The following is a 25,069-nucleotide window of genomic DNA, read 5'->3' on the forward strand; positions in this document are numbered from 1 at the left end:
GTGGGAGCGGATTTACTGTCCAGACAGAAACTACTGAGAGGGGAATGGAAACTCCACCCAGAAGTAGTCAAACAGATTTGGATACGAAGCGGAGGTGGACCTCTTCGCCTTACTTATCTCTGAGTCACCCAGCCCCTGGGTCTGGATGCGATGGCGCACACATGGCCTAGAATGTGCATGTATGCGTTTTCCTCCAGTTTCTCTGCTCCCAGGAGTTCTAGCCAGAGTTTGGTTCTCTGAGATAATATCTCTCCTCAACGGCTCGCCTTGGACGATTCCCGAGAGGAGGGACCTTCTGTCTCAGGCGGAGGGCACGATATTCCATCCCAGGCCTGACCTGTGGAATCTTCACGTTTGGCCCCTGATGGGAACCAACTAAGAGACACTGGGCTTTCGCCTGCCGTTATTGAGACCATTCTAAGTGCTAGAGTTTCCTTCACTAGAAAGTTATGCCAATAAATGGGGTGTTTTTGAAAGATGGTGTGTTGTACACTGTGTAGATCCAGTCAACTGCCAGGTTGCTTCAGTTCTGGACTTCATGCAAGAGAAATTATCAACTGGCACATGCCCTGCTACTCTTAAGGTTTATGTGGCCGCTCTTTCGGCTTGCCACGCCTTGGTAGACGGGGCACCACTCGGGAGACACCCTCTGCTCTCTCGCTTCCTTCGTGGGGCCAGGCGACTGAGGCCTCCAGTAAAAACCAAGATCCCTTCATGGGACTTAGCTACAGTTCTCGAGGGTCTGGTTGACACCCCCTTTGAACCTATAGAATCAGCGTCTGATAAACTTCTGACTCTAAAAATGTTTTTTCTAATGGCAATAACTTCCTTGAAGAGAATTGGGGATATGCAGGCTCTGTCTATCTCTCCATCCTGCTTAGACTTTGCCCCAGGAATGGTGAAAGTGATTTTGCATCCTCATCCTGATTACCTGCCTAAGGTTCCATTTTCGCTGTACATCCGGTCATTCTAGAAGCCTTCTGTCGTCCACCGTTCGCAACGCTGGAGCAGGAGAAATCTCACAGACTGTGTCCAGTCCGTGCTCTTCAGGCTTACGTCCACCGCACTAGCCAGTGGCGTAAGTCAGAGCAATTGTTCGTCTGTTATGGTGGTAGTAACAGGGGAGCAGCTGCCACCAAGCAGACCATGTCTCATTGGGTCAGGGATGCTATTGCTCTTACTTATGAGGCGCGCGGTCAAGCTTCTCCTAAAGGTCTTAGGGCTCACTCCACCAGGGGGGTCGCCTCTTCTAGTGCTTTGGCAAGAGGTGCCCCCCTACAACAGGTTTGTGATGCGGCAGGTTGGTCCTCTCCGCACACATTCATAAGATTTTATAGTTTGGATGTTCATGCCACTCCGGGCTCCCATGTCCTTGAGTCAACATCACAAGCTAATGTCTAGGCCTTCTTGCGTTCTTGTGAAACACACATGCACAACCGTGGGGGTCCAGACATGTTCAAGCACGGCGGCGTGGGTATTCTCGTTCCCAATGCGCTGAGCAGCGCAGCATCGATTGTAGCTTTCGAAAGGGAACGTCTCCGGTTACTTAACTGTAACCTTGTTCCCTGAGAAAGCGGAACGAGATGCTGCGCTACTTTGCCGTGCTGAAGATGTCCCAGGACTGCTCTTCAGACAAAATATCCTGACGATGCACCTGTGGCTCATCTATTTATAGCCTCGTGTTGCGGGTGCGCGCAGATGACGTCATCGATCGAGGCTATATTACCTCCGGGTCAATTCTATCGACGTGTTACACACAATATTCACAGCTGGTCACGACTAAAGACGTTCCCAATGCGCTGAGCAGCGCAGCATCTCATTCCGCTTTCTCAGGGAACAAGGTTACAGTTAAGTAACCGGAGACGTTCCCACGCAAAACTTTTGCGTTCCCTCGCAAAGTTATTTGCGTTCCCACGCAAAACTTTTGCGTTCCCTCGCAAAGATATTTGCGTTCCCACGCAAAACCTGTTTTGAGCTCGGACAGACACTTCCTGTTTAATGTCCCGCTGGCAGTGTTTCAGAGCTCCGTACGTTAATGGAGCGTTTCATAGTGTTTGAACTTGGACTCAGATATAAAGATGCGGTCAGTGCTTAACTCAAGGAGTTCAGTGAAGCTGGCAGTATTCACATAGGCTATTCGAACGTCCCTATTCTTGAGCTAAACGTTGTTAAAGCACAAACGACACCTATTTACAATCACAGTAGACAACGAGCTACAGCCCAATTATCATCAAAACAAGCATTTATAATATAGGCTAAATGGATCTGAGCAGGCGGCAGAGACAAGTTCAAAGGGACCGTCTGCAAAGTGCAATATAACCTAAAAACGACTACAGCATCAACTCATAGTCAAAAATAGTCATTGACTTCAATGTTACAAACTGTAGTGCCACCCAATTCAGTTTACATATCAATGGTGACCCACTGGTCATACACTGCTTTTGCACATTTTATATTATGAAAAATATTCAATAACTTCACTGTAACACACCAAATTTAGTTCACACATCACCGCTCTAATGTTGGTTATAGGCCTACAACACTTAGTTTGGGAAGTAATTGCACATAAAAAAATAAGTAGGTCTATTCTTTACACAAATTATTTTGGTACTGTACGCATCTTTTGCATTATATTTGCTTACTGAATTTGATGGCATCACTGTATAACAGTTTGAAGTTATTTATAGCCTAATATATTTTCTAAAAAGGGTGAAGTTATTGATTTTATTTAATAATAAATAATTATAAAAATTATGCATTTTTTTAAATGTACTATAACTATAACTATGTAGTATAACCAGCAGGAGAGCAGTGATGTGTGAACTGAATTTGGTGACAGTACAGTGCGTCACAGTGAAGCTATTGAATATGTTCAATAATATAAAATGTGCAGAAGGTTTGGGGATTTGCACTTTACAGACGGCCCCTTATTTGGACTTGTCTCTCATTCGTCTGGTTAGAGACAAATTAATATTATAAAGCTCGTTTTGATGAGAATTGGGTTGTAGCTCGTTGTCTAGGTTACTGTGATTGTAAATAGGTGTCGTTTGTGCTTTAACAACGTTTAGCTCAAGACAGGGACGTTCGAATAGCCTATATGAATATTGCCAGCTTCACTGAACTCCTTGAGTTAAGCACTGACCGCATCTTTATATCTGAGTCCAAGTTCAAACACTATGAAACGCTCCATTAACGTACGGAGCTCTGAAACACTGCCAGCGGGACATTAAACAGGAAGTGTCTGTCCGAGCTCAAAACAGGTTTTGCCTGGCGCAGATAGGATATTTTAACTGGGGGGGACCAAGCTGTCAGCAAATGATTTAAACTCAATTCGTTATTTTGCGTAGTTTGGGCTTTAAATAATGCTCAAGTAGTTACTTTGTGTAATTTGGGCTAATGATTTGCACTAAAAAGCCATTGTGGGATTGTTATTTGAAATCATGGATAAACAACAATGAACAAAGGTAAACAAAGGCCTACCTGATCACCAATAGCAATGCATGATCAGACTGTTATTTGACTAGTATGCCAATCACCCACCAAAACTTCATGTTTTCAGCAAAGTATGTTTTATTTAAACATTGCTTATCTCAGCATACAAAGTCTATCATTATGAATTCTACTGTCTCTCCTTCCTCATGCACTGTCTTTTTCTACTGTGGCTGCCCTCCTGCAGATCCTCACTTGACTGACAAGGGCCTGCCTTACTGTCATCAGAAATTGCCTGCAGGCCAGGAGGACAACATTTTAAACCTTATAATTTCAGTTAATCCTCTATACCTCGATAGAATTTCACAACAATGTGAAATACAACATATTCCTGAGAATTAATGGCTAAAAGTACTTTCAAATGTCTAAGAATAACTCAAAATTTTAAATTTAAGTGTTAATTACAAGTTTGTTGCAATTTATAGATTAGAAATATCTTTCAAATGATGTATGACATATTAAGAAATGTTTTTCATAGTCCATAATTTAAGAATCTATATCCTCCGTTGCTCCGTACAATAAAAAAAAAAGAAAAATGATTTCCTGCTATAAGAGGATGTCAAAGTTTATGTAGGCCTTTATTTGTTGTTTGACAAACCTTGCACCACACACATTTACTTATTATAGTGGCTTACACGACAGTGAACATACCTCAGTCAATTTATACAGTACAATGGGTTAAATGATAAGATAAAACATTATTTCCTGACGACGATAAAGGATTTATCCAACCATTCTTTTTGTGTTCATTCATTATTTGCCTCTGTCCACTCACCTAAATGCATAGTTATGGTCTCCACATTTTGCTGTGTTTGCTAAGTGCAAAAGCCTTCTTGCCATTATTGTCAGACTAGCTATTCCCCTTAACAAATCTAATCTGCCACATCTGGGAAAGTCAACATAGGATACTTACATTGTTTGGTTTTTGAAAAAACGACGTGATTGTTTTTTGTCTCTTCATTGCCTTTATGTGGCATTTATACAGTCGATTTTTTCAGTTCAGAAAATCACCGACTCAGCTCAGTTATAGATGGTATATGATCACTATGGTTACCACTCCTACAGGCTCCTACGGCTACCAGCTCCTCATAGGACCCCGGCGTCACTCAGGAGTCGTAGCACACACACAGAGAGAGAGTGTAAACGGTGGCATCGTGTGTTTATTGACAACAGAACAGCGTGTAGTGAGAACGTGGGTACAAAGTAATGGGGACCGGTGTAGATTATTATTGTGTGTCAGCCCGCGTCTGCCCCGACCCGATTCTGAAGCAGCGGCGGGCCTGGACACTACTTTGGCTAATGTAGCCGTACATAGCGAAAACACTGGTTAATCCTCTGTTTTACCGATTTTTGTCGCCTTTTGTAAGGATAGTGAGGGCGGGGGACGGATCGGGTCACTATGAATCTGGGGGGGTCATGTCCCCCCCGTCCCTAGTGCCATCTGCGCCGCGTGGGAACGCAAAACTTTGCGTGGGAACGCAAATATCTTTGCGAGGGAACGCAAAAGTTTTGCGTGGGGACGCAAAAGTTTTGCGTGGGAACGCAAAGTTTCTCGGGGGAACGCAAAAGTTTTGCGAGGGAACGCAAAAGATTTTGAAAAAAAAATTCTCCCAACCTAAAAATTTTTCCACCACCACGTCTCAGGGGCTCCGTATACGATCTCGGATTATGCAATGTATTTTTTATAAAAAAGAAAAGAAAAAAAACCCCACATATGTCTGTATTAAATAAAAAAAGACTGATAAACATGTATTTGGAATGGAATTAAATAAGTAGGCTACTTTGGGTGTCTTGTTCATTATATTTATTTTCATATAAAAGCAACAGAACCTAAATTCCATCCAGTTTATTAGCAACACTGTGCACGAGCGTGAATCCCGCGATATTCATCTTTGATCTCACACGTGTCAGATCCACTGCGAGAAGAGAGATTTGTCCGGATTGCCTGTGCTTTTTTCACTCCTCCCCTCACTGCAGCCGCCTACTCTCGCATACATTTCAGGCGAGGCGAGGCGCATCTCAAACAAGCCTACTGCTTCTACTGAGCCATAACGTAAGATAAAATGCAATAGAGCCTTTTATACATTGTCTTGTTTCTTTAGAAATAAATACTGGACAAATGGAGTCTTTAAATGCCTCAGATGTTAAGTTATTCTGTCAAAGTGACGCCAAAATGAATGGGAGTAAATGGAATGCTAACAGCAGGTGATGGCTTGTTAGCCAGTGGCAGCCCTTGGGGAAGTTTATTTATTTATTTATTTATTTTTATTTATTGAGGTATAAAATTTACAATAATAACTGGCTTAGTCAGAATTCACAAAAATATCAGTGCTAACAGGAAACGGAGCACGTAAAAAGACATACATAATTTTTGGGAGAAGAAAGTAAATGAAAATAAATTAATAATAAAAAAAAGCAATAGAAAAAATAACAAAGGATAAAGAAAAGTAATACAACAACAGTTAAGGGGCTTCAGTTCATTTTATGGCATCAATAAAATGAAGAAGTTTTTTTTGCTGTTTTCTTCTTCATGAACAACAGGGACTTGTAGTACAATGCAAATTCTTTCTTGAAGACCAAAAAAAGAGGCTGTGTTTGTGTACATTTACATTTGTGGATGAAAAATTTACCCGAGATAATTAAAGTGTCTAAAAGCAGTTCATAGTTTTTGTTCTTCATTATAATTCCCAAATGTGATGTTATCTCTAGTGAAACTGGAGAGAGACTGGAGATAAGGCTCCAGCCAATCATACATTACATGTCACACCAGAATGTGTTACTGTAAGGGCAGAAGAAAACAAATGATCCGTGGTCTCTATGTCCTCATCACAGAATATACAGTTAGTTAGATCAAAGTTAAATCTACGTGAGAGGAGGAGGTCTCTTGAAGGATATATGTCATTCAATACTTTGAAGTGAAGCTCTTTAGCTTTTGGTGATAAAGGTAACTTTAAGAAATCTGTGCGTAGTTTCTTCAGAGAAGAATGATTGAAGATAAGAGAAGCAGCATTTCGGCTGTATTGCATTAGGTATAAAGGCAGAGTAAAGAGATCACAGAACACTTTAGGCTTGTTTGAGATGAGCAAAATCTGTGCAGAACCGATCACCTCGAGATGCATGCCAATTAGAAATGTGTCTTAGAGTGGTCCGCACATCTTAACCCTTAGTCTTTAAGGTTCCATTTATACAATCAAAGTCTATGGCTTGTAGCCCACCATCTACAATGTAGACTTCTACATAGTCTTTCACTATAGTCGCTTTTTTAAGATAATGGGGTTTTCTTTTCCAGATGTAATCAAAGTTTAATGTATTGATGGTTTTAGCCACTTTGTTGGGGATAGACAGAGAAAAGGCTGGGTAAATACACCTTGAAAGGCTTTCCATTTTGGTTATATACAGTGGGGAGAACAAGTATTTGATACACTGTCGATTTTGCAGGTTTTCCTACTTACAAAGCATGTAGAAGTCTGTAATTTTTATCATAGGTAATCTTCAGCTATGAGTGATGGAATCTAAAACAAAAATCCAGAGAATCACATTGTATGATTTTTAAGTAATTTGCATTTTATTGCATGACATTTGATACATCAGAAAAGCAGAGCTTAATATTTGGTACAGAAACCTTTGTTTGCAATTACAGAGATCATGTGTTTCCTGTAGTTCTTGACCTGGTTTGCACACACTGCAGCAGGGATTTTGGCCCACTCCTCCATACAGATCTTCTCCAGATCCTTCAGGTTTCGGGGCTGTCGCTGGGCAATACGGGCTTTCAGCTCCCTCCAAAGATTTTCTATTGGGTTCAGGTCTGGAGACTGGCTCGGCCACTCCAGGACCTTGAGATGCAAATACGGAGCCACTCCTTAGTTGTCCTGGCTGTGTGCTTCGGGTCGTTGTCATGCTGGAAGACCCAGCCACAACCCATCTTCAATGCTCTTACTGAGGGAAGGAGGTTGTTGGCCAAGATCTCGTGATACATGGCCCCATCCATCCTCTCCTGAGTCGTCCTGTCCCCTTTGCAGAAAAGCATCCCCAAAGAATGATGTTTCCACCTCCATGCTTCATGGTTGGGATAGTGTTAAGAAGGATGAGTACAACCCCAAGAACACCATCCCAGATTTAGATTTAGCATTTAGATTTAACAACATTTAACAACATTTAGGTGTAACATTTAATATTTAGATTTAACTATTTAAAATATCTCCAAGTTGACAATATTGTTGTAAATGTGTTAAAAATGACCGTCAAAAATTCATATCAGTTTTTTAAAGATTGTTTGAAGCTTAATGTGACAAAATGTGACAAAATGTTGCTGCTATTTTCAGTGTGAGCCACTTTACAAACGGCGCCCCATAGTGGGACAGCAGTTTGCACCAATTCTGTAGAATGGCCCATATAAACTATGGCACAAGCACAATAAAGCTGAGTTTGAGTGAAATGCACTTTTGTGTCATTCTTGGTCCCCAGATCTGGTGTTCCGCTCTGCTCTTCACTGATCATTGACTTCATTCTGATATCCATTTGTATCTATAATGCCAGAATATTCATTTTTTGGGTTAAATATCCCGTTAAATCAAATTTGTTTCCCACAAGCTTCTGGATTTTTACCAATTTATTGGATTTTCTGTAATACAGTTCCTAAACTGCAATACTATTCTAATCCACTAGGGACAGTGAGAGTGTTAACGTGAAACTGCTTTACAAGAAGAGATTAAATGAATGAAGAAATGTGAAACGGGTTAATGCTGTTCAGACGGGTGTCTTCTACTTTTATACATCTAATTTGGGATTAAAACATTACAAAGTGCCGACTGATGGAATCGAACGTCGTCATCATCATCTGAGTTTACTGACAAACCAGTTTATGGTGCATTAGCGCCGCCAACTGCATCTGGACGATAATATTAATGATAATAGTCACTGACATAACACAATATTACTTTCACAAGTCAGTTCACATTCACAAATGTTCACATCAGAGCAGCATTCCACAATCCAATGCGTCAGACTATCCTAATTTACACACGCAATGATGTCCATTCACCAATATGCATTCTGACGTTTTGTTTTATGTTTTGTTTTATTTGTTTGTTAACGACGATTAAGACTAAAACAAGAAATTGTGGGAGTGTTTTTAAACCTAACGCGGGTTGTAGGCTACTTCACAAACTGACACGTCACCACCCACTCGTGCATCTCTGCATTAATTGCAGACTCTCGACCAACTGATAACCTATAGGCTCGGACAGTTTAAATAGCCTAAACACGTTTGTTTTTTTTGTTGTTGTTTTTTTATGATATCTGTAATTGATTTAATGCCACACTTCCATTGTTTAGTTCTGACCTAAATTGTGTTATTATATAAAACATTTAGAGAGCTGCTTAATTGAAAATGGTTAACATAATACTTTTATTCTGCATATGGCATCTTGTTGGTAAGTACAAAACTTCTACATGTAGGCTATTGACAAACTTAATCTAATATAGCTAAGTTTCTTTTTCATGTCAGTTTTTGTTTTTGTTTTTATTTTTAGATAAAGATGTTATCTTTGATATTACTGCATGTGAGAAGTTTGAATTCCGGTATTTGATCACTGTTTTGGTGCATGATTGACAGACAGATTTAGTTCCCTTCCTGGTTAAACACTTTATAGCCATCATTAAATAATTCCTACTTAAAATATCCTAATATATAAGAAAATTGAAAGCTAAGATACTTAGGTTCAGTTCTGTAGTCAGTGGATAAAAGGCCTCTATAAATTTCAGATTTAAGAGCTTGAATGTTCTTCAAAAAATCTTCAGAAGTTCTTCTCGAAAACACACTTTTAAAATGACCTATCCAGGGTGAAGAGGTGAATTAAAATTAAAAATATCTTGATTTAAATTGTTTTAGCTATTTTTCAAAAGCTATTAAGTTCACCTAAACATTTTTTTGTTTTACTATACTTACTATATATTCCATTGAGATCCAATTTCCAGTGTTCAATTCACTATTGAATCAAATAAGCGGAGAGCTGTAAAACAACAACAACAACAACAACAACAAAAAAAAAACAAGGTTAAACTTGTTTGTTTGACTACAGAAAATTACTTCATCTGTGTCTGATGAACTGTTCCTCTTTGTTCTCCAGGAGTGTTTGGTGACACAGATGCAGTGAAGTCAGTGTCAGTGATGGAGGGAGATTCTGTCACTCTAAACCCTGATCTCACACACATACAGAGAGATGAACAGATTGTGTGGAGGTTTGAAAACAGTCGCATCGCTAAGATCATGGACAATCCTAGATATGATAATGATGAGAGATTCAGAGACAGACTGAAACTGGATCAGACTGGATCTCTGACCATCAGTGACATCAGAACCACACACTCTGGACTTTATCAACTAAGAACCGTTATTAGGAATACGCAGTTTATCAAGAGATTCAATGTTACTGTGAATGGTGAGCATAATTATGTTATTGCTTCTATCATCGTCATATTCAAAATGTACATAATTATTGTCATAACCCAAAATGATATTTGAAGATTATTCATTACAATTATTGAAGATACATTTCAGATGCAGTTTTTTTTTTTTTTACCTTATTCTAACATTTACAGTATATTTATCAAACAAAATAATTAAAATTATCCCTCCAGTGCATGAAAAACATCCAGGTCCACATTATATTACCTCCCACACAAGGGGAAAAGGAACAAACATATTATAGAACTGAAATAGTTTATTATTAAATAAACTTCTTCCAAGTGTCATGAGCATCAGTGTATGTCTGATCCATTGTGCTCTTACAGGAGGATACACAGATATTTAACAGCAATATGCAACATTTCACAATGAATAAAAGAACTGTGATTAGCCAAACTCTGTATGACATGGGTGAATTACTACAGATCCAGGGGCATTACAACTTGTTTGTACATTTATTGATGACATCAGAGCAAAATAACTTACAAGAACATTCATGTGCAATTTACTGAAAGTACAGCAGGGCAGGATATGCATTTTAATTAAATGCATAATTAACTTTAATGAACTCAACCTAACAAAGATGAAGTAAAACTACTCATAAGAAAAAACAATCAAAGGCACTCGAGTAATTAGTTTTCAGAAAAATATAAAAAGCCTTTATTCTTTCATGGCTTAGATATTAAAAACAGGCGACAAGCAACGGCACACCTATGTGTTGCGGCCAGTAAGTCTTCATCAGGGTGTGAAGTAATGAAGTAAAGATAGGCGGGTCAACTCAACCAGATAATTGTTTTTCTGGTGAAAGAAATACATAAATGTACACTGTTAGACTTTTCAAGGGTTTTTTACAGTAACTTACTGGCAACACTGTTGCCAGTAAGTTACTGTAATTAAGAGTTACAGTACCAAACCGTATTTCAGTTTTGTGTAATACAGTGCATTACTGTAAAAACGAAGCTAATCAGTACACTACTGTAATTATTTTTATTTGTACTAAATATAAATTAGATTTGATAATTTTGATATATGATTAATTTTATTTTTTATCCTACATAAGTACTACTTTCATACAAACCAATTAGACAAAGTTATCACAAAATTTTTTTTATTTAAAACATTTCATATATATCACAAAATAAACATGCCAATGCTGGAAATGATGTGTGAAATTTTTACACATTAATGGGTGAGTTTAGAGACAACATTTTTTGTGTTAATTTTAACTCATTCATTGTGTTAATGATTTTAACAAAGTAAATATGTCAGAGAGGTTAGCACAAAGATGTGTAAACGTGTTAAATTAACACATTATGTGCTGTCCTTCACTGCAAACATTTTTGAAAACATACATAAAACCATAAACAAAACATTAGCATTTGACTCAATGAATGTAGAGTCATTGGTTGTTTAGCTTATACAAGTATTATAATGAAATATCAACCATTACATTCATAAAACTGCAGAATATAAATACATTTTTAAGCATTCAAAAAGGAAATGTCCAAAACAGGACAAAACACAGTTCTTTTCACAATACAAGTTTCCAAAAATGTGTTGGATTCATGTACACTGGTGGCCAAAATAAGTATTTAAGTGTCTTAATGTTTTTGAAAGAAGTCTCTTTAATGCTCAAGAAACATTTCTTATTATTATCAATGTCTGACTGTCTACTCCTCCATCTTTTCTACAGCATAGGAGTAAAAGTCATCATCAAAATAATCTTTAAAAAGCCAACACAATGTTTTTGTCCACCTTTGTGAATAAATGAACTTCTCCAAAGATTGGTTCCTGTTCAGAACTTGATTGACAACATCAGAGTGTTCCCTGGTCTGCATGCGTGCCCACAAACACAAATGTACTCAGTCCTTCAGAGGAGATCCCGGTTCCAAAACTATATGAGAGAGAGAGAGAGAGAGAGAGAGAGAGAGAGAGAGAGAGAGAGAGAGAGAGAATATTAGTGTCACATTATTTTTAACCTCCTTTTTTGTTAATTTTTATTATTATTTTCACAAAAACTTAAGAATATATATTTGTAAACAGCTTTTGTCAATAAATAGCATACAAAAGAACTAAATTAAATTATGCCAGATTAAATTTTAATACTTACAAATCCTAAATTCTGTCCAAAAATGCTGAGATCCATAGAAAGAACGACTGAAATCGATGATTTTAGCCCATTTCAGCTTGTCTGCAGTGAAGGAGTACCTGTTTGAGACAAATACACAGTAAGATACATGCAAGAAATCACTGTGTGATGATCGTTCTCCTTCCTACAGTAGTTAACCCACCTGTGCGCTGATATTAGGACCTTCCTAGTCAGGTGGGACTGCAATGGTAGAGTCTTCTGGCTAATAAAATATCAAAATAATGCACAAATATAAACTTAAGTTGTTTAGAATGCTAGATTTGGTATGAATTAATTAGTGAGAGTTTTACTGCAGTGCTTACCTGGATACATTTAATCTGGTGAGACTGAACAAAGACGGTCCATCTTCTGACTGGTGGCTGGTTAGACATAATGCAAAGGTCACTTATTTGATATAAAGTTAGCCAATTTTATAGAAATTTTATAAGATATTCATTTGCTGTGTAATAAAGTTAGACATAATGCAAAGGTCACTTATTTGATATAAAGTTAGCCAATTTTATAGAAATTTTATAAGATATTGTAAGCTACCTAGTCTGCACCAGTGGCTCAAAAGCAATTTTCACATAGCGTATGCTAATCATTTCAGCAAACTTATCTCAAAATATCACAAATGGGCTGGCCTACCTCTGGAATCTTGCTAGAAGTCACTGGCGCGAATTGCCACTTTGTTGCAGTTGCCTTTAAACACAAAAATGGAAGTAAATATTAAATTCCATTAAAAAAAAAAAAAAACTATAATGGCCTATGGTATAGTTTGCAAACTAATGCTAAAACTATAAAGGTTCTCATCAGTAGGCCAACATTAGGCTATAAACAGAATTTCACATTAGTTTATTCACATTTATTGTTAATGTAAACGCGTTGCTCGTTGGCATATTTTAACTCGACAATTCAATAATCTAACAAAGTGTGTAAAATGAAACGTTAGCTCAGTTTACCATGGTAAAGTTCGTTACCGCCATGTTGACGACGAGTAACGTTAGGCTAACGTTAACGTTATAACATAGGTTAAACTGGGCACAATCCTGTCAACACACACAGAATGTTTTTTTTTTTTTTTTTTACCTTGCTTGCTGATCTCTCTCTCGGGCCAGACACGAACGTCGCGATCCAACAAAAGACAGACCCCATTACCTACACTGGATGCTCTGACGCGACACGACAAATCCCAGACAGTGTAGTGATGCGCCGCGGCCGTTATATTTCTGACTTAGTCCGATACGAGTCCAAGCGCTCGCGCTATTTCTGACAAGGGATAAACAGGTTTGCATTTAAAGGTCCGGTCGCTTCAATGTATATAGACAGCCTCTAGCTATTATAGTGTTGTAGACACGCGGTGTAAGGCAAAAATTAGGAAATAAAAAGCACGGTGGAATGGTGCAAGCCAGAGAGGCAGTTAGTCAAATACAGCAAATTTAAAAAATACAGTAAGGCCTCGTTTACACTGCAGGTCTTGATGCCCAATTCTGATTTGTTGCCTATATCCGATTTTTTTGACTGTCTGTTTACACGTTCTTTAAATTGTGACCCATATCTGATTCATGTGTTTACACTTGCCATAGGCTAGGCTACTATCTGAAACATACCGCGCATGCTTAAAGGGTTAAATTCTCTTGCACAAATGGACGAACACAAAATATGTTTCGTGCTCTGCGATATGCAAAGTTGCCAAACACCACTTTTGAATAAGAAACAATGTCTATAAAACTCCACGAATCACAAGCGTATCGGTGAGAACATTCGTTAAAACAACATACACACACCTGAACTTAACTGCACATCACATATTTGACATTATTGATACTGCTTTCTTTCGTAATGCAACGGACCGATCTACGGCACATAAATTAAGTGCTGTTCACTGTTATACAATAAAGAGCCTGCACAGCGACAAGAAATAGAAATTAACACAAAAAAAAAACTGCCTAGAGCCTGTACTTACACAACACTGACAGTGGAGTTGCGCTCAGGAGTAGAGCAGCTGTGGACAATTTTCTTTTTCTTTTTTGAGCGGCTGCGGACAAATTCTTTCTATGCACACACACTATTACATCACAATCTGCGCGTATGTTTTAAAAATATAATTGAACATGTAAATAGTCCTAGCACTTTTTTCAAATTTAAATAGCCCACTTAAAGTGTTTATTACAAATAAATGACTAATTGCTTAAAATGAATAAATGTAAATGAACAAAAAGTTTCGTTAAATTTACAATCATGTGAAAACACTTCCCGTGCCCCTCTCCACATTCCTCTCCTACGATGACACAACGTTTCGTCGGGCCATCCGTCCCTTTGCAGATGCGCGTCGGGGTTTCTCTCGTCATTAAACCGCGGAGACGTTGCCTAATAACCTCAGAAAATCCGATCTGCCTGTTTACATGACAGTCGCATAGGCACATATCCGATTTATTTCCACATATGAATGAGGCCTGAAACCGATCTCGAAATATCCGAATGCATGCGTTTTTTTCCTGTTTACACTGTCATAGAACACATCCGATCTGTGTCACATGTGAGCAAAAAATCGGAATTGTGTCACATTTCACTGGCAGTGTAAACGGGGCCTAAGTCTCTGTATGTGGTGTTAGACGTCACAGAAAATTCCCATGATGCAATGGGAATCACAGTTATTTACTGTAAAGAGAAATAGCAGTATAATACTGGGGGATTTAAAGTAAATAACTGTAGAAATTACAGAAAAGTCTAACAGTGTAGAAGAAAGCCAAAATATGAAACATCATGAATGTATATTTACTGAGTAACTAACTGCTTTGTAGAGAGGGGTCAAAATAATCATTTTCACCTGAGATTTGGAGACAAATTACAGGGGGTATAAATGACTTCAGAAAGATGGCAGAATCATTATTTTATTTTTACACAGAGATTGTTAAGTCTATTAGTAAAATCTGTTGACTTTAGCAATCTTTTTTCATTATGCCAACAGCAACAGTTCAAAAAAACACTTATTTTGTTTCGCCCCAAGTTTGCATGCCTGTAACTCAAGAATTATTAAAAATACCTTAATATCCTTTTATATATTGATTTTTAACAAACATTTATTTTGGTATCTTCATTTTAAGGCCCTCAATGGTTCAGTCCCAGAAATATGGAGATCTAAATGTGGACCCATGAGTAAAAAAAAATTTTTTTACACATTTTTAGTGGTCAGAAATCTTTGCATATGCAGTTTTATTACAGCCCTATATTACATTTAATAGTCTGACTTTCATTATGTGTCTTTTGAACTGGGAAAGTTTCTGAAATATGGTTGATTTGACACAGAATGACCCAGGCCAATGTTTTAAGTCCTCTTTAATGCACCTTAATAATGGCACACTGTTTAGATGACATACATCTGTCAGGAAGGGTGTAATATGAATATAAGATCCTTTAGGAGAGAGAATAGATGGTGCTTAAGAACCTTGGCAAACAAGAGCCACTGTATTCAGATTTTCTATATTTTGTTTATTTTTCCAAAATGAGTGGATTATATTTTATGTGATGAGACTGACTAACACTGACATTAAAGCAGACTTCTGTTGATTTATTCTCATCTCTGCTTCTCTAATATCTTCCAGCTTATCCGACCACTCCACAAAGTCCTTCATTAACTGAAAGTGAGAATGCAAAGGGTAATGAAGCTGATATTCACATCAACAGCACAATTATGAGTGTGATATTGCTTTTATACAACAGTTCAATAAACAAGTTAATATTGAGTTTTGCATTGTTTTAATACGGCAAATTGTTTTCTGCTTTTTTCTTTGCTGAAAAAAAAATAGGCAGTAACAACACAGGTTAGCTCTTTACACTTTTTGACAAACACATTTAAGCCATAAACATGTTAAAGGAGACTCGTGCTGGTCAAACTATATATGTATCAGAGAGTCAGTGAACAGACTGTGTGCGTCTGAGACTGAGACTAAGGACAGACTGACAGATTGTGTCTCTTTATCTATCCAGAATCTGAGCAGCAAACTCCCTCTCCTCCTCCAGTCTCAGTGTCTCTGATAGTGCCGATCTCTTCTGCTGTTGCTGGATCTCTGATGATTGTTGCTGCTGTTGGGATCTTCTGGATCTGCAAGAAACACAGAAAAACAGACAGACAGGGCAAGTGTTTCACACTGCTGTTACATCTGAAGAAATAGTTAGGTTACAGTTTTGCTGTTTTAACACGCCTGTCATTATTATTCACACAGTTCAGACCCGTGATGAAGAGATCACTTACGCTGATCCAATGTTCTACAAAAGAAATCCACAAAAAGCGGTAAGACAATTCATGTTACAGTTTACACTGTACAATTTGAGCATTCATTGCATAATTGAGGAGGAGTTTATACAATAGTATAATATAATGCATATTTTCCATATTTCTACATATGTTTGCATACTTTATGCTAATTCATGTAAATAAAAAGGTGAACAGGGAAATTAAAAGAAAACGTGATGATTCTGTTCTAAACCCAGTAAGCTGCTTTACTGTCTACACAGACAGCTCCCTTATAAGGCAACATCCTAAAAGAAATTAACTCTCAGAAATGCCTTTTGAAAAATGTATTAATATCAGTATCATGACATTATCTACAATCTTGCTGCATTCTGGTACATCCCTTTTATTCACAAATTTAACCCTTTCACGAGTACGTTTAAAATATTCTAGCTGATCCCCCAAACCCAGAGTTTTTTAAGGTGACCGTTATTTTAGAATATTTCCCCTTATTACCTGTTTCCATGGCGACGCTTCATGGTTGCCATGACGCACCGCAGCCACAACAGTTCTGAATGACAGATGTATTGCTTTTATTTCCTTTTTCCTTTTTTATTCAAAATATTCAGAAACTTGCTAACCATGTCATCAACTGATTCTCAAATACGTGTAGGGCCTAAGTGAGTGTGTATTGTCGTTTAAAATAATTTAATAATGATCTTGATCTACAACACGACATGGGCGTCGTTCAGATCGAGATTCCCATCTGTCTGATTTATCCAATCCAATCCACTTTATTTCTATAGCACATTTTACAAACACAAGGTTTCCAAAGTGCTGCACAAAAGACTCAGAACATACAAACAATTAATATAAAATAATTAAAACAAAATAAAAACATCAGGTTAAAAAAAACAACCAGCTCTAATGCCAATTTACAACACATAAATTCATTAGTTTCTCCCGAAATTCATGAAAGTAAGTTGCCGGTGAAGAATAGAGTGACCTTTATAGTTACCTAAACAATGTGTATCTGATATGAATAAAACAGTTATTTGAAAATAGCCTATTAAATTAAATTGTATTTTAATGGATTATTATTGTCGCTTCCATAGACACCTGTGTGTATTGTACATACTATAAATGTATTGTTTTTTTGTAGTGCTTATGTGTATTTAAATGTCTGAAACCTAAAATAAACATTATGTGGTTGAAAACACTGTATAGTTGTGATATATGACAGCGCTGAGCTCCTCTGTACATTCTAAAATCTCATGCAGGGATATAATAACAAATCCACATGTGGGACCGTAGTCGTACCGCTCTACAGGTTAAACATAAATGCTTCAACTTTGGCTCTTGCACACGCTCTGAGCTACAAAAGCAATAACAGGGCAAAAAAGCACTCTGGTTAGATGTCCACAATGACAGGAGTGAAAGAGCAGATCTTGACACTTCACTCAAAAATAACTGTAAAAACAGTACATGTGTTGGCGGTCAGGGTGTTTCTGCTAAAATAAACACAGCTAGACTCTCTGCTAAAAGTGTGAGTTTTACTTTAACACTGAAGTCTAAAGATAGTTCTGCAAATTTGACCATGGGAAAGACATTTCAACATCTGCCTTCAAAATTAGGCTATTTTTATACCTCTCATTTGACTGCAGTGACAAAAATTACATTTGTAACACTGGATGTCCACATAAATAGCAATTTTAACTATAGTTTTTGATTTTCATTTGTCAATTGTAATGATCATTGCTTGCTATCTAAGAACTTTGCTTGAGGAAGAGTGAGTCTTCAGATCCACCACTGAGTCAGTAGTTGAGTTATATCTGCTGTGATTCTGTCACTGAATGACCAAAACCTCTCATTGATGGACCAGCTTGTAAAAGCATCTACAATCCCCCTTTAAATAAGTTCTTGTTTGCCAGCCATGTTATGTAGTTCGCAACATGCAAGGTATAAAGCAGTGTTCTCAAACTGAAGTCCAACCATATTTTTATGCCTATAAGACCAGGTCATGCAAGACCGAGTCCAAATGCTCCTGAAAAACTGCCTTGTACTCAGACTTGAGTCCAAGTCTGGCTTTGTTCAGTTTCAAGTTCTACAACACTGGTATAAATTAGTGTTGGGCACTTTCAAAACACTGCTTCATGCTTGACAAAAGGACAAATAAAAGCAAGTCACAAATGCTTTTTTTAAGCTATTTTCAATATACATTTACTATTGTGTAGTTTTATTTGGATACTTTTCAAAACTTGAATTAAATTGTTTTAATTTCTATCTTTCTATAAGTGCCCCTATTTTGCTGTTTCAAATAAGGTAATGTAGTGTGTAATATAGCTGTGATTCCAGTCACACTCCCTGTTACAAACCTTAAACCTGCGTAGTGTGTAATGCCAGTCTATGCTCTTTATTGGCTGCCCGTGAACAATGTCTACAAGAAGCTTCACTGTTGAAGCTGATCTCGCACGTTTATACCAGTGGTTATATTTGTATTTTGAGAGCTTTTTTGCCTTTAATAAAATAACTGCTGTGAATAGATCTTGCTCATCTCATCTTTGCTGTTACTGCAAAGGGCTATTTGAGACACATTATAATATGAGAAAATTAAATGCATGTAATATTGTTGGAGACTCCAAAACACAATTAGGAACCTGATAGCATAATAGGAACACTTTGAAAACAATTCATTATTTTAAAATTATTTTTTATTTTTAAATAGATTTTGACAGTTCACAATCATTAATTTGTCTATTTAAATAGTGATTTATTTATTTCCAATTATTAAATTGATAACTAATTTTATTTTTCAGTGTTACTAGTCCTCCAGTTAAATTATTTAATTAATTAATTTGTTTGTTTGTTTATTCATTCATTCATTCAAAGCAAAAGTAACATTTAAATGTGGGAATGTAATTTTCTGCCTTTAACTGGAAAGAAATTTGATGTTAACATGCCAATGCAGTTGACGGGAAATGTACATGTAAATTAAATAGACACTACTGACATAAACTCAACAGTAAATAGCACTGATAAATTGAATACATTGCTTATTTCGTTCATACTCTTTACCATACTCTGTACTCTTTACGGGTAAAAACGTTAGGCCTATAATAGCTCAGGGTGTTTCTGAGGCTGAAACAGAGACAGTTCCACAGGAAACTGGACTTCCGGAACAAATATCTGTGAAGACATGTTTGTGTCTGTGAGAGAGAAAGAGTGTGAATACTCTGGCATTCATCAGAAATATTGCTTTTTATTTAAACCTTCATGAAAACACTAACCAAAAAGTGGTAAAACTACACAGAATTGAGAGTAAAATAGCTGAGAGTAATTATAGCCTATGTTCAATAGAGTGATATTGGACTGTTGTCATAACGGTGACATGAAAGTTTAATTTAATAATTTCAGTATAATTTACAGTAAAATGTTTCTCTTGAATATGCATGCATTAAAATACAGTTTTTAAATGTCCGTTTAAAATGTAGTTATGACTGTTGTAGTATGAGGGATTTCTTTGGTTTTCTTTAGTGGTAAGAACTGTTCTTGAAAAACATCTCACTCTGATACTTAAACATTTGTGTCTTTGTCTCTTTTTTGTTTGTGTTACACAGGAGGAAGAGGTGGTGTACGCAGGTGTCGTCACGAGACGTTAATCCAAATCTTCATGCTAAGTTTGTTTTGTTTTGTATGACGTTTAGATTTAAGGCCATGTACACACTGCAGCTAAACTCTGCTGTCAATTCACCACTTAGTGCTTACACACAGATCAGTCATTTACAGGAGCCACAATCACATTCTACAACTAAATTAACTCCAGTCAATTCAGGTGACCACCACATTTACAAAGATTCTATGCCGTATGTACAGAACCGAACTTAACAACTAGTTGTTAATGACGTATATATTTAAAAGCACAACATCAGAGATGTGTCTCGGTGCTTCTCTTTCTCAAGCGGGAGCATATCTCAGCCGTCACGTCATAAAGCTCCGTCGAAATTTGAAGGATCCTTTAAAGAAAGCCATGGGCTGCGTCTGAAATCGCATATTCTCTTGAGTAGATACTTATTTTGAATAAGTAATGACTTTGCGACCACTAAAAAAAGGTTTTCTATATACACTCAAGGATTATTAGGAACACCTGTTCAATTTCTTATTAATGCAATTATCTAATCAACCAATCACATGGCAGTTGCTTCAATGCATTTAGGGGTGTTAGCATCGTTTAAATGCCACGGCCTACCTGAGCATTGTTTCTGACCATGTCCATCCCTTTATGACCACCATGTACCCATCCTCTGATGGCTACTTCCAGCAGGATAATGCACCATGTCACAAAGCTCGAATCATTTCAAATTGGTTTCTTGAACATGACAATGAGTTCACTGTACTAAAATGGCCCCCCACAGTCACCAGATCTCAACCCAATAGATCATCTTTGGGATGTGGTGGAACGGGAGCTTCGTGCCCTGGATGTGCATCCCACAAATCTCCATCAACTGCAAGATGCTATCCTATCAATATGGGCCAACATTTCTAAAGAATGCTTTCAGCACCTTGTTGAATCAATGCCACGTAGAATTAAAGCAGTTCTGAAGGCGAAAGGGGGTCAAACACAGTATTAGTATGGTGTTCCTAATAATCCTTTAGGTGAGTGCAGTATGAATGTATATGAATAAAATTCGGACGTACTCCACCATGTTGTCACTGTCATGTGACCTACGGCATCAGTTGCGTTGCTTCACTGCCATTCACAAATCCTCTCCCGTGGCCTCATGGGACAGTAAAGTGCCCATCATGTGCGCATGTCCTGACTCTGCTGAGTTTGACACGTTCCTGGGTCGACATATTTTGTTAATCCTAGAACAAAATTCCAGTCTGATAATCGAATCCTAGCCATTTCCCTACCCCTAAAGCTAACCCAACCCATGAGTTAACTCACTTTTGTGTCCAGCACTACAGACTGCATAGCTCAGCTTATGGGGATGAATGAAACATCAACATCGCATACCGGTAAGTTGATGTGTTTGGGGATTTGGCCATTAACATATAACATTTTAATGAATGAGATTCAAAAGATCCGAGTCAGTAAAATGATCTGAACTTCCCATTACAATGAAGCTGAAAATGTACAGTATTTGTGACGTGGTAACATGATTCACAAGAGTCACATGTTAAAACCTATTACAACATGTGCAAATATATTTCACATGAGCTCCACATCATAACCTATAGTAACATGTTTTCCACATGTTCCACGTGCTCCATTATGTTCACATGTGGTGAAACATTGTTCACGTGTGGTGAAACGTTGTTCACATGTGGTGACGTGATAACGTGAAACTCATGTGGTTTTTCTGTAAGGGTTATCCCTAAAATCAGAGGGAAAGGATAGGAACACTGATGTAGAAGCACCTAAACCTATTTGTAAGCTTCAACTTTACATAAACTGTAAACTTGTCCTTTAAATCTAATTCTCGGTTGTTTGGAATGTTATTCTAGGATCAACAAAGATGTCATACTTGGTGAAATCATTCATGCACACTTCAGAATCACGGTATTAGGTAATCCGTGTACTTTACTCTTTTATGAGGACTGTGAATCAGACATAATTCTTTTGTCACATACAGTTTTTCACCTACTATATAGTAGGGAAGTATGCAATTCGTCCTTCATTTGGCTTATTTTGAAGAAGGCATCAAGTGTATCCTTAGCGTCCTCCAATCACCCATAATCCTTTGCATACATTCCAATTCATGAACAAGAATGAGCAGAAAATGAATCCGCACTGATCTGATCTTATTTCACTATACAATGCAAGACAAAATTTTTTTTTTGGAGTTGATGTTAATTAATCACATAATGATAAGCTGTGCATAATGTGATCCACTGGGAGATCACAGGTTGTTGTTACCTCACCTGCACTGTATTGATAGAAAGCCAGTTAATACAAAGGTTTTTAATAGTATTACATAAAGTATACAAATGCACTTACTAGACTGTCTCATTCTAGCGTTTAGTGCTGAGGAAGACTTTAGTCAGCCTTCAGTTTGAGAAGTATCCTCTCTCTTCTGAATGAGCAGGAGAATCTCAGGGAAAGAGGTGCAAGCCTTGTCTCATTCATGTTGCCAGATATTGATATAAAACAAGACAAACAAGCCCAAAATAATCATAAATAAATCCAAATGCTTTATATTTATATAAATAAGACAAAAATATTGCAACCTTTACTTCCCCACTTTAATAACTCTATAAACTTGATCACGTTATGAACCAAACTCAAACCACAAGCCCAAAGATGCTTATAATTAGTGGACATGGCAACACTTTAAGAGAGGACTCTGCAAAGTAGCCTTCCAAGAACAAACCCCTTACACACACTTTTAGGGGATTCATACCCTTATTTAAATGTGTCACTGCTGAATCTTTACAGTGTGAACATGGCCTTTAGTGATTTTGATGAGATAATTTGTGTTCTTTAATTTTAACATGTGATTAATTTGGACTAAAGGTAAAAGGATATAACATCATAAGCAGCCTAAAACATCTTTACAGCTGAAAATATCTACAATTGTTCCTGGGGTTAAGAGTAAATGTCAAAACTGCTATGTAGAAATCAGTTTAAAGCTCACCTCTGTGACCTAGTCTCTTTGTCGATACACATTCATATCTTCAAACATATGTCATCTTGTCATATATTTGGAATTTTTATTTGATTATTATTATTTTCTGAGTAGGCTTACAGTAAATAAGGCCTATAAGGACCGTGTACATCTCATCATGTGTTGTTTCTGTTGTAAAAAAGGCAGTTTTTTTTGCAGACGACACAGCTGGAGCTCCAGGTGTTGAACACAGAAGCAAGCTTTTACCTGTTATAACAATTAGCCTACCTTAAAAAGCTATGCAATGTGGTATAATGTTGGGCTAATGATATATATCATTAATGTGTAAAATACTATATGCAAGGCTATAAATGCTTTAAAAACTTTTTAAAAAATGTGTGGCCCTTTTCTTGAACATTTCCCTATACTGCCAATTATACTAACTTTTTATTGGATTTTTAATCCCATTATATTTATTTTATTCTCATCTCTTATCATTTAATCAGTTATCGCTAATGTAGCCTATTTATTTTTAACTAATTGCCTTTTTCTTTTACTTATGAACAACCAGCCTGCAACTTCACTAGCCTAATTTAAGTCCCACAGTGAACTGTGGATAATTCATTAGAAAGAACCGACTCATAAAGTCATTCGTTCGGGAAACAGACTACACTGGTTGACCTGTATGTTTTTGATTCACTAAGACCGATTCACGAACGAATGATTCTAATGAGTCGGTTTGACATTAGAATCATTCATTCGTGAATCGGACTGATCGGACTACACTGGTCGGTGATGCCCAGTACAGACTACAGAAAATTCAGAAAGCGATCCGGTCATGGACGTACACAAGGATCTCAGTGTTTTTTCCGAGGTGTATATAATCAAGTCGTGAAATAATTGCCTAATAATAACCATACTTAAGTGGTGCAAAGTTATGGTACAATCATGCCATAACAGACTACATCTGAGCTTTCTTAGCGGAATGTAACAGCGCTCGTCAATGTCAGTGTTTAAGAGGAAATATCAAATCAAAGAAGGAGGGCTACCGCGAGGCTTCAGTTTCGTTCAAAGAAAGAATGCTAGTTGGATGCAAACTACTCGGTGTTTGTTAAATTTCGTCGTTGAATAATTGTTTTATCTGGTAGGCTATAGGGTACGTTTCCTTGCAGCTAGTAGCCTATTAATAACACACATAGCTTATGTCTAGTACTAGCCGGGAAGTAGGTCATTTCGAAACCATTTATTTTACAGCCTAAAAATTACCCCAATGACTGGGACAGTCTTTCTTGCGCACTTACTTCCTGTCGCGTGCACGCGCTCTCAAGGGGCCATCAACTTGTCTCCATCTGCTGGATTACTGATGTAACATAAAGGCACACTGGCTGAACAAAATAATTCTAAAAAACAACAAAAAGTTTGCTCTATTAACATTTATTTATTTACTGAACATTTATTTAACTATAGCAAAAGTAGATAGAGAGTCAATGTCCAGAAATGATTCATTATTATTATGTTTTGAACTATGCTGTATAGCGGTGTTTTCCCGTGTGTTTGTTGTCAAACTAAAAAGTTATTTTATTTTAAATTATTTTAAAAAATGCCATTATTTTATATATATTAAATGTTAATTACTGTATTGTATTGTGAAAATATTTTAATCTGTCCTGTTTATTTTTTTTGATTAGATCAGATAGCATTTTACGCTGTCATATGTTACAGTGTGCTCCACCTATGGGGCATGTTGTCACCTTTCACTTCCGTTCTTTCGGGTTAAATCAGGAAAAAAATATACACTGTATTAATGAAACAAAACCACATAATTTTACTAGACATGTGGGAAATTAATGTGGGGAAAAAATAAATACTCTAAAAACCCTAAGTAAGTTTACACAAACTGAGAAAGTCAAAAAGCGTGAGGTTGTGCCCGCTCTCCTCTAAGCCCTCATTAGATCTCAGTTGTTAACTGTCTTGGTAATATCACTGCTTTTAATTATCCCATAGTTAATTAGGAATTTAAAATTCAAGTAGCGGTATTTATGTAAGATTACATTTTAGGAAGAAGCTGAAGACCATGTATTTTAAAATAAAGTAAAAGTGAGTAGGGCCCACAATCCCCTAAACTGAGACTTCATTCCACTGGAATT

General features: G+C 37.1%; 1 protein-coding gene and 1 long non-coding RNA gene across 6 annotated transcripts in view; one reads left to right on the forward strand and one right to left on the reverse strand.

The window, feature by feature from the left end:
* Positions 1 to 25,069, forward strand: part of LOC311085716 (uncharacterized protein) — a 194,439-nt gene that overhangs the window by 157,399 nt on the left and 11,971 nt on the right. The window contains exons 1-6 of one of the 5 annotated variants that reach the window (XM_084118293.1): positions 8,741 to 8,921; positions 9,618 to 9,929; positions 15,689 to 15,781; positions 16,074 to 16,220; positions 16,310 to 16,377; positions 19,935 to 24,386. In XM_084118293.1, coding sequence (XP_083974419.1) covers positions 8,879 to 8,921; positions 9,618 to 9,929; positions 15,689 to 15,781; positions 16,074 to 16,220; positions 16,310 to 16,377; positions 19,935 to 19,976 — 705 coding nt within the window. In that variant the 5' untranslated portion in view covers positions 8,741 to 8,878 and the 3' untranslated portion in view covers positions 19,977 to 24,386. Of the gene's footprint in view, positions 1 to 8,740; positions 8,922 to 9,617; positions 9,930 to 15,688; positions 15,782 to 16,073; positions 16,221 to 16,309; positions 16,378 to 19,934; positions 24,387 to 25,069 lie in introns of those variants that run through there. The other 4 variants (XM_084118292.1, XM_084118296.1, XM_084118299.1 and 1 more) reach the window with 4 other exon arrangements.
* LOC311085094 lies at positions 11,592 to 12,442 on the reverse strand. Its single transcript, XR_014606736.1, has 4 exons — positions 12,407 to 12,442; positions 12,247 to 12,306; positions 12,066 to 12,163; positions 11,592 to 11,849 (listed from the first exon to the last, which is right to left on the reverse strand). It is a non-coding gene; the product is annotated as an uncharacterized lncRNA (long non-coding RNA).

Source organism: Abramis brama (assembly GCF_963993115.1).
Source record: "Abramis brama genome assembly, chromosome: 6".
In the NCBI taxonomy this organism is placed as follows: domain Eukaryota; kingdom Metazoa; phylum Chordata; class Actinopteri; order Cypriniformes; family Leuciscidae; genus Abramis; species Abramis brama.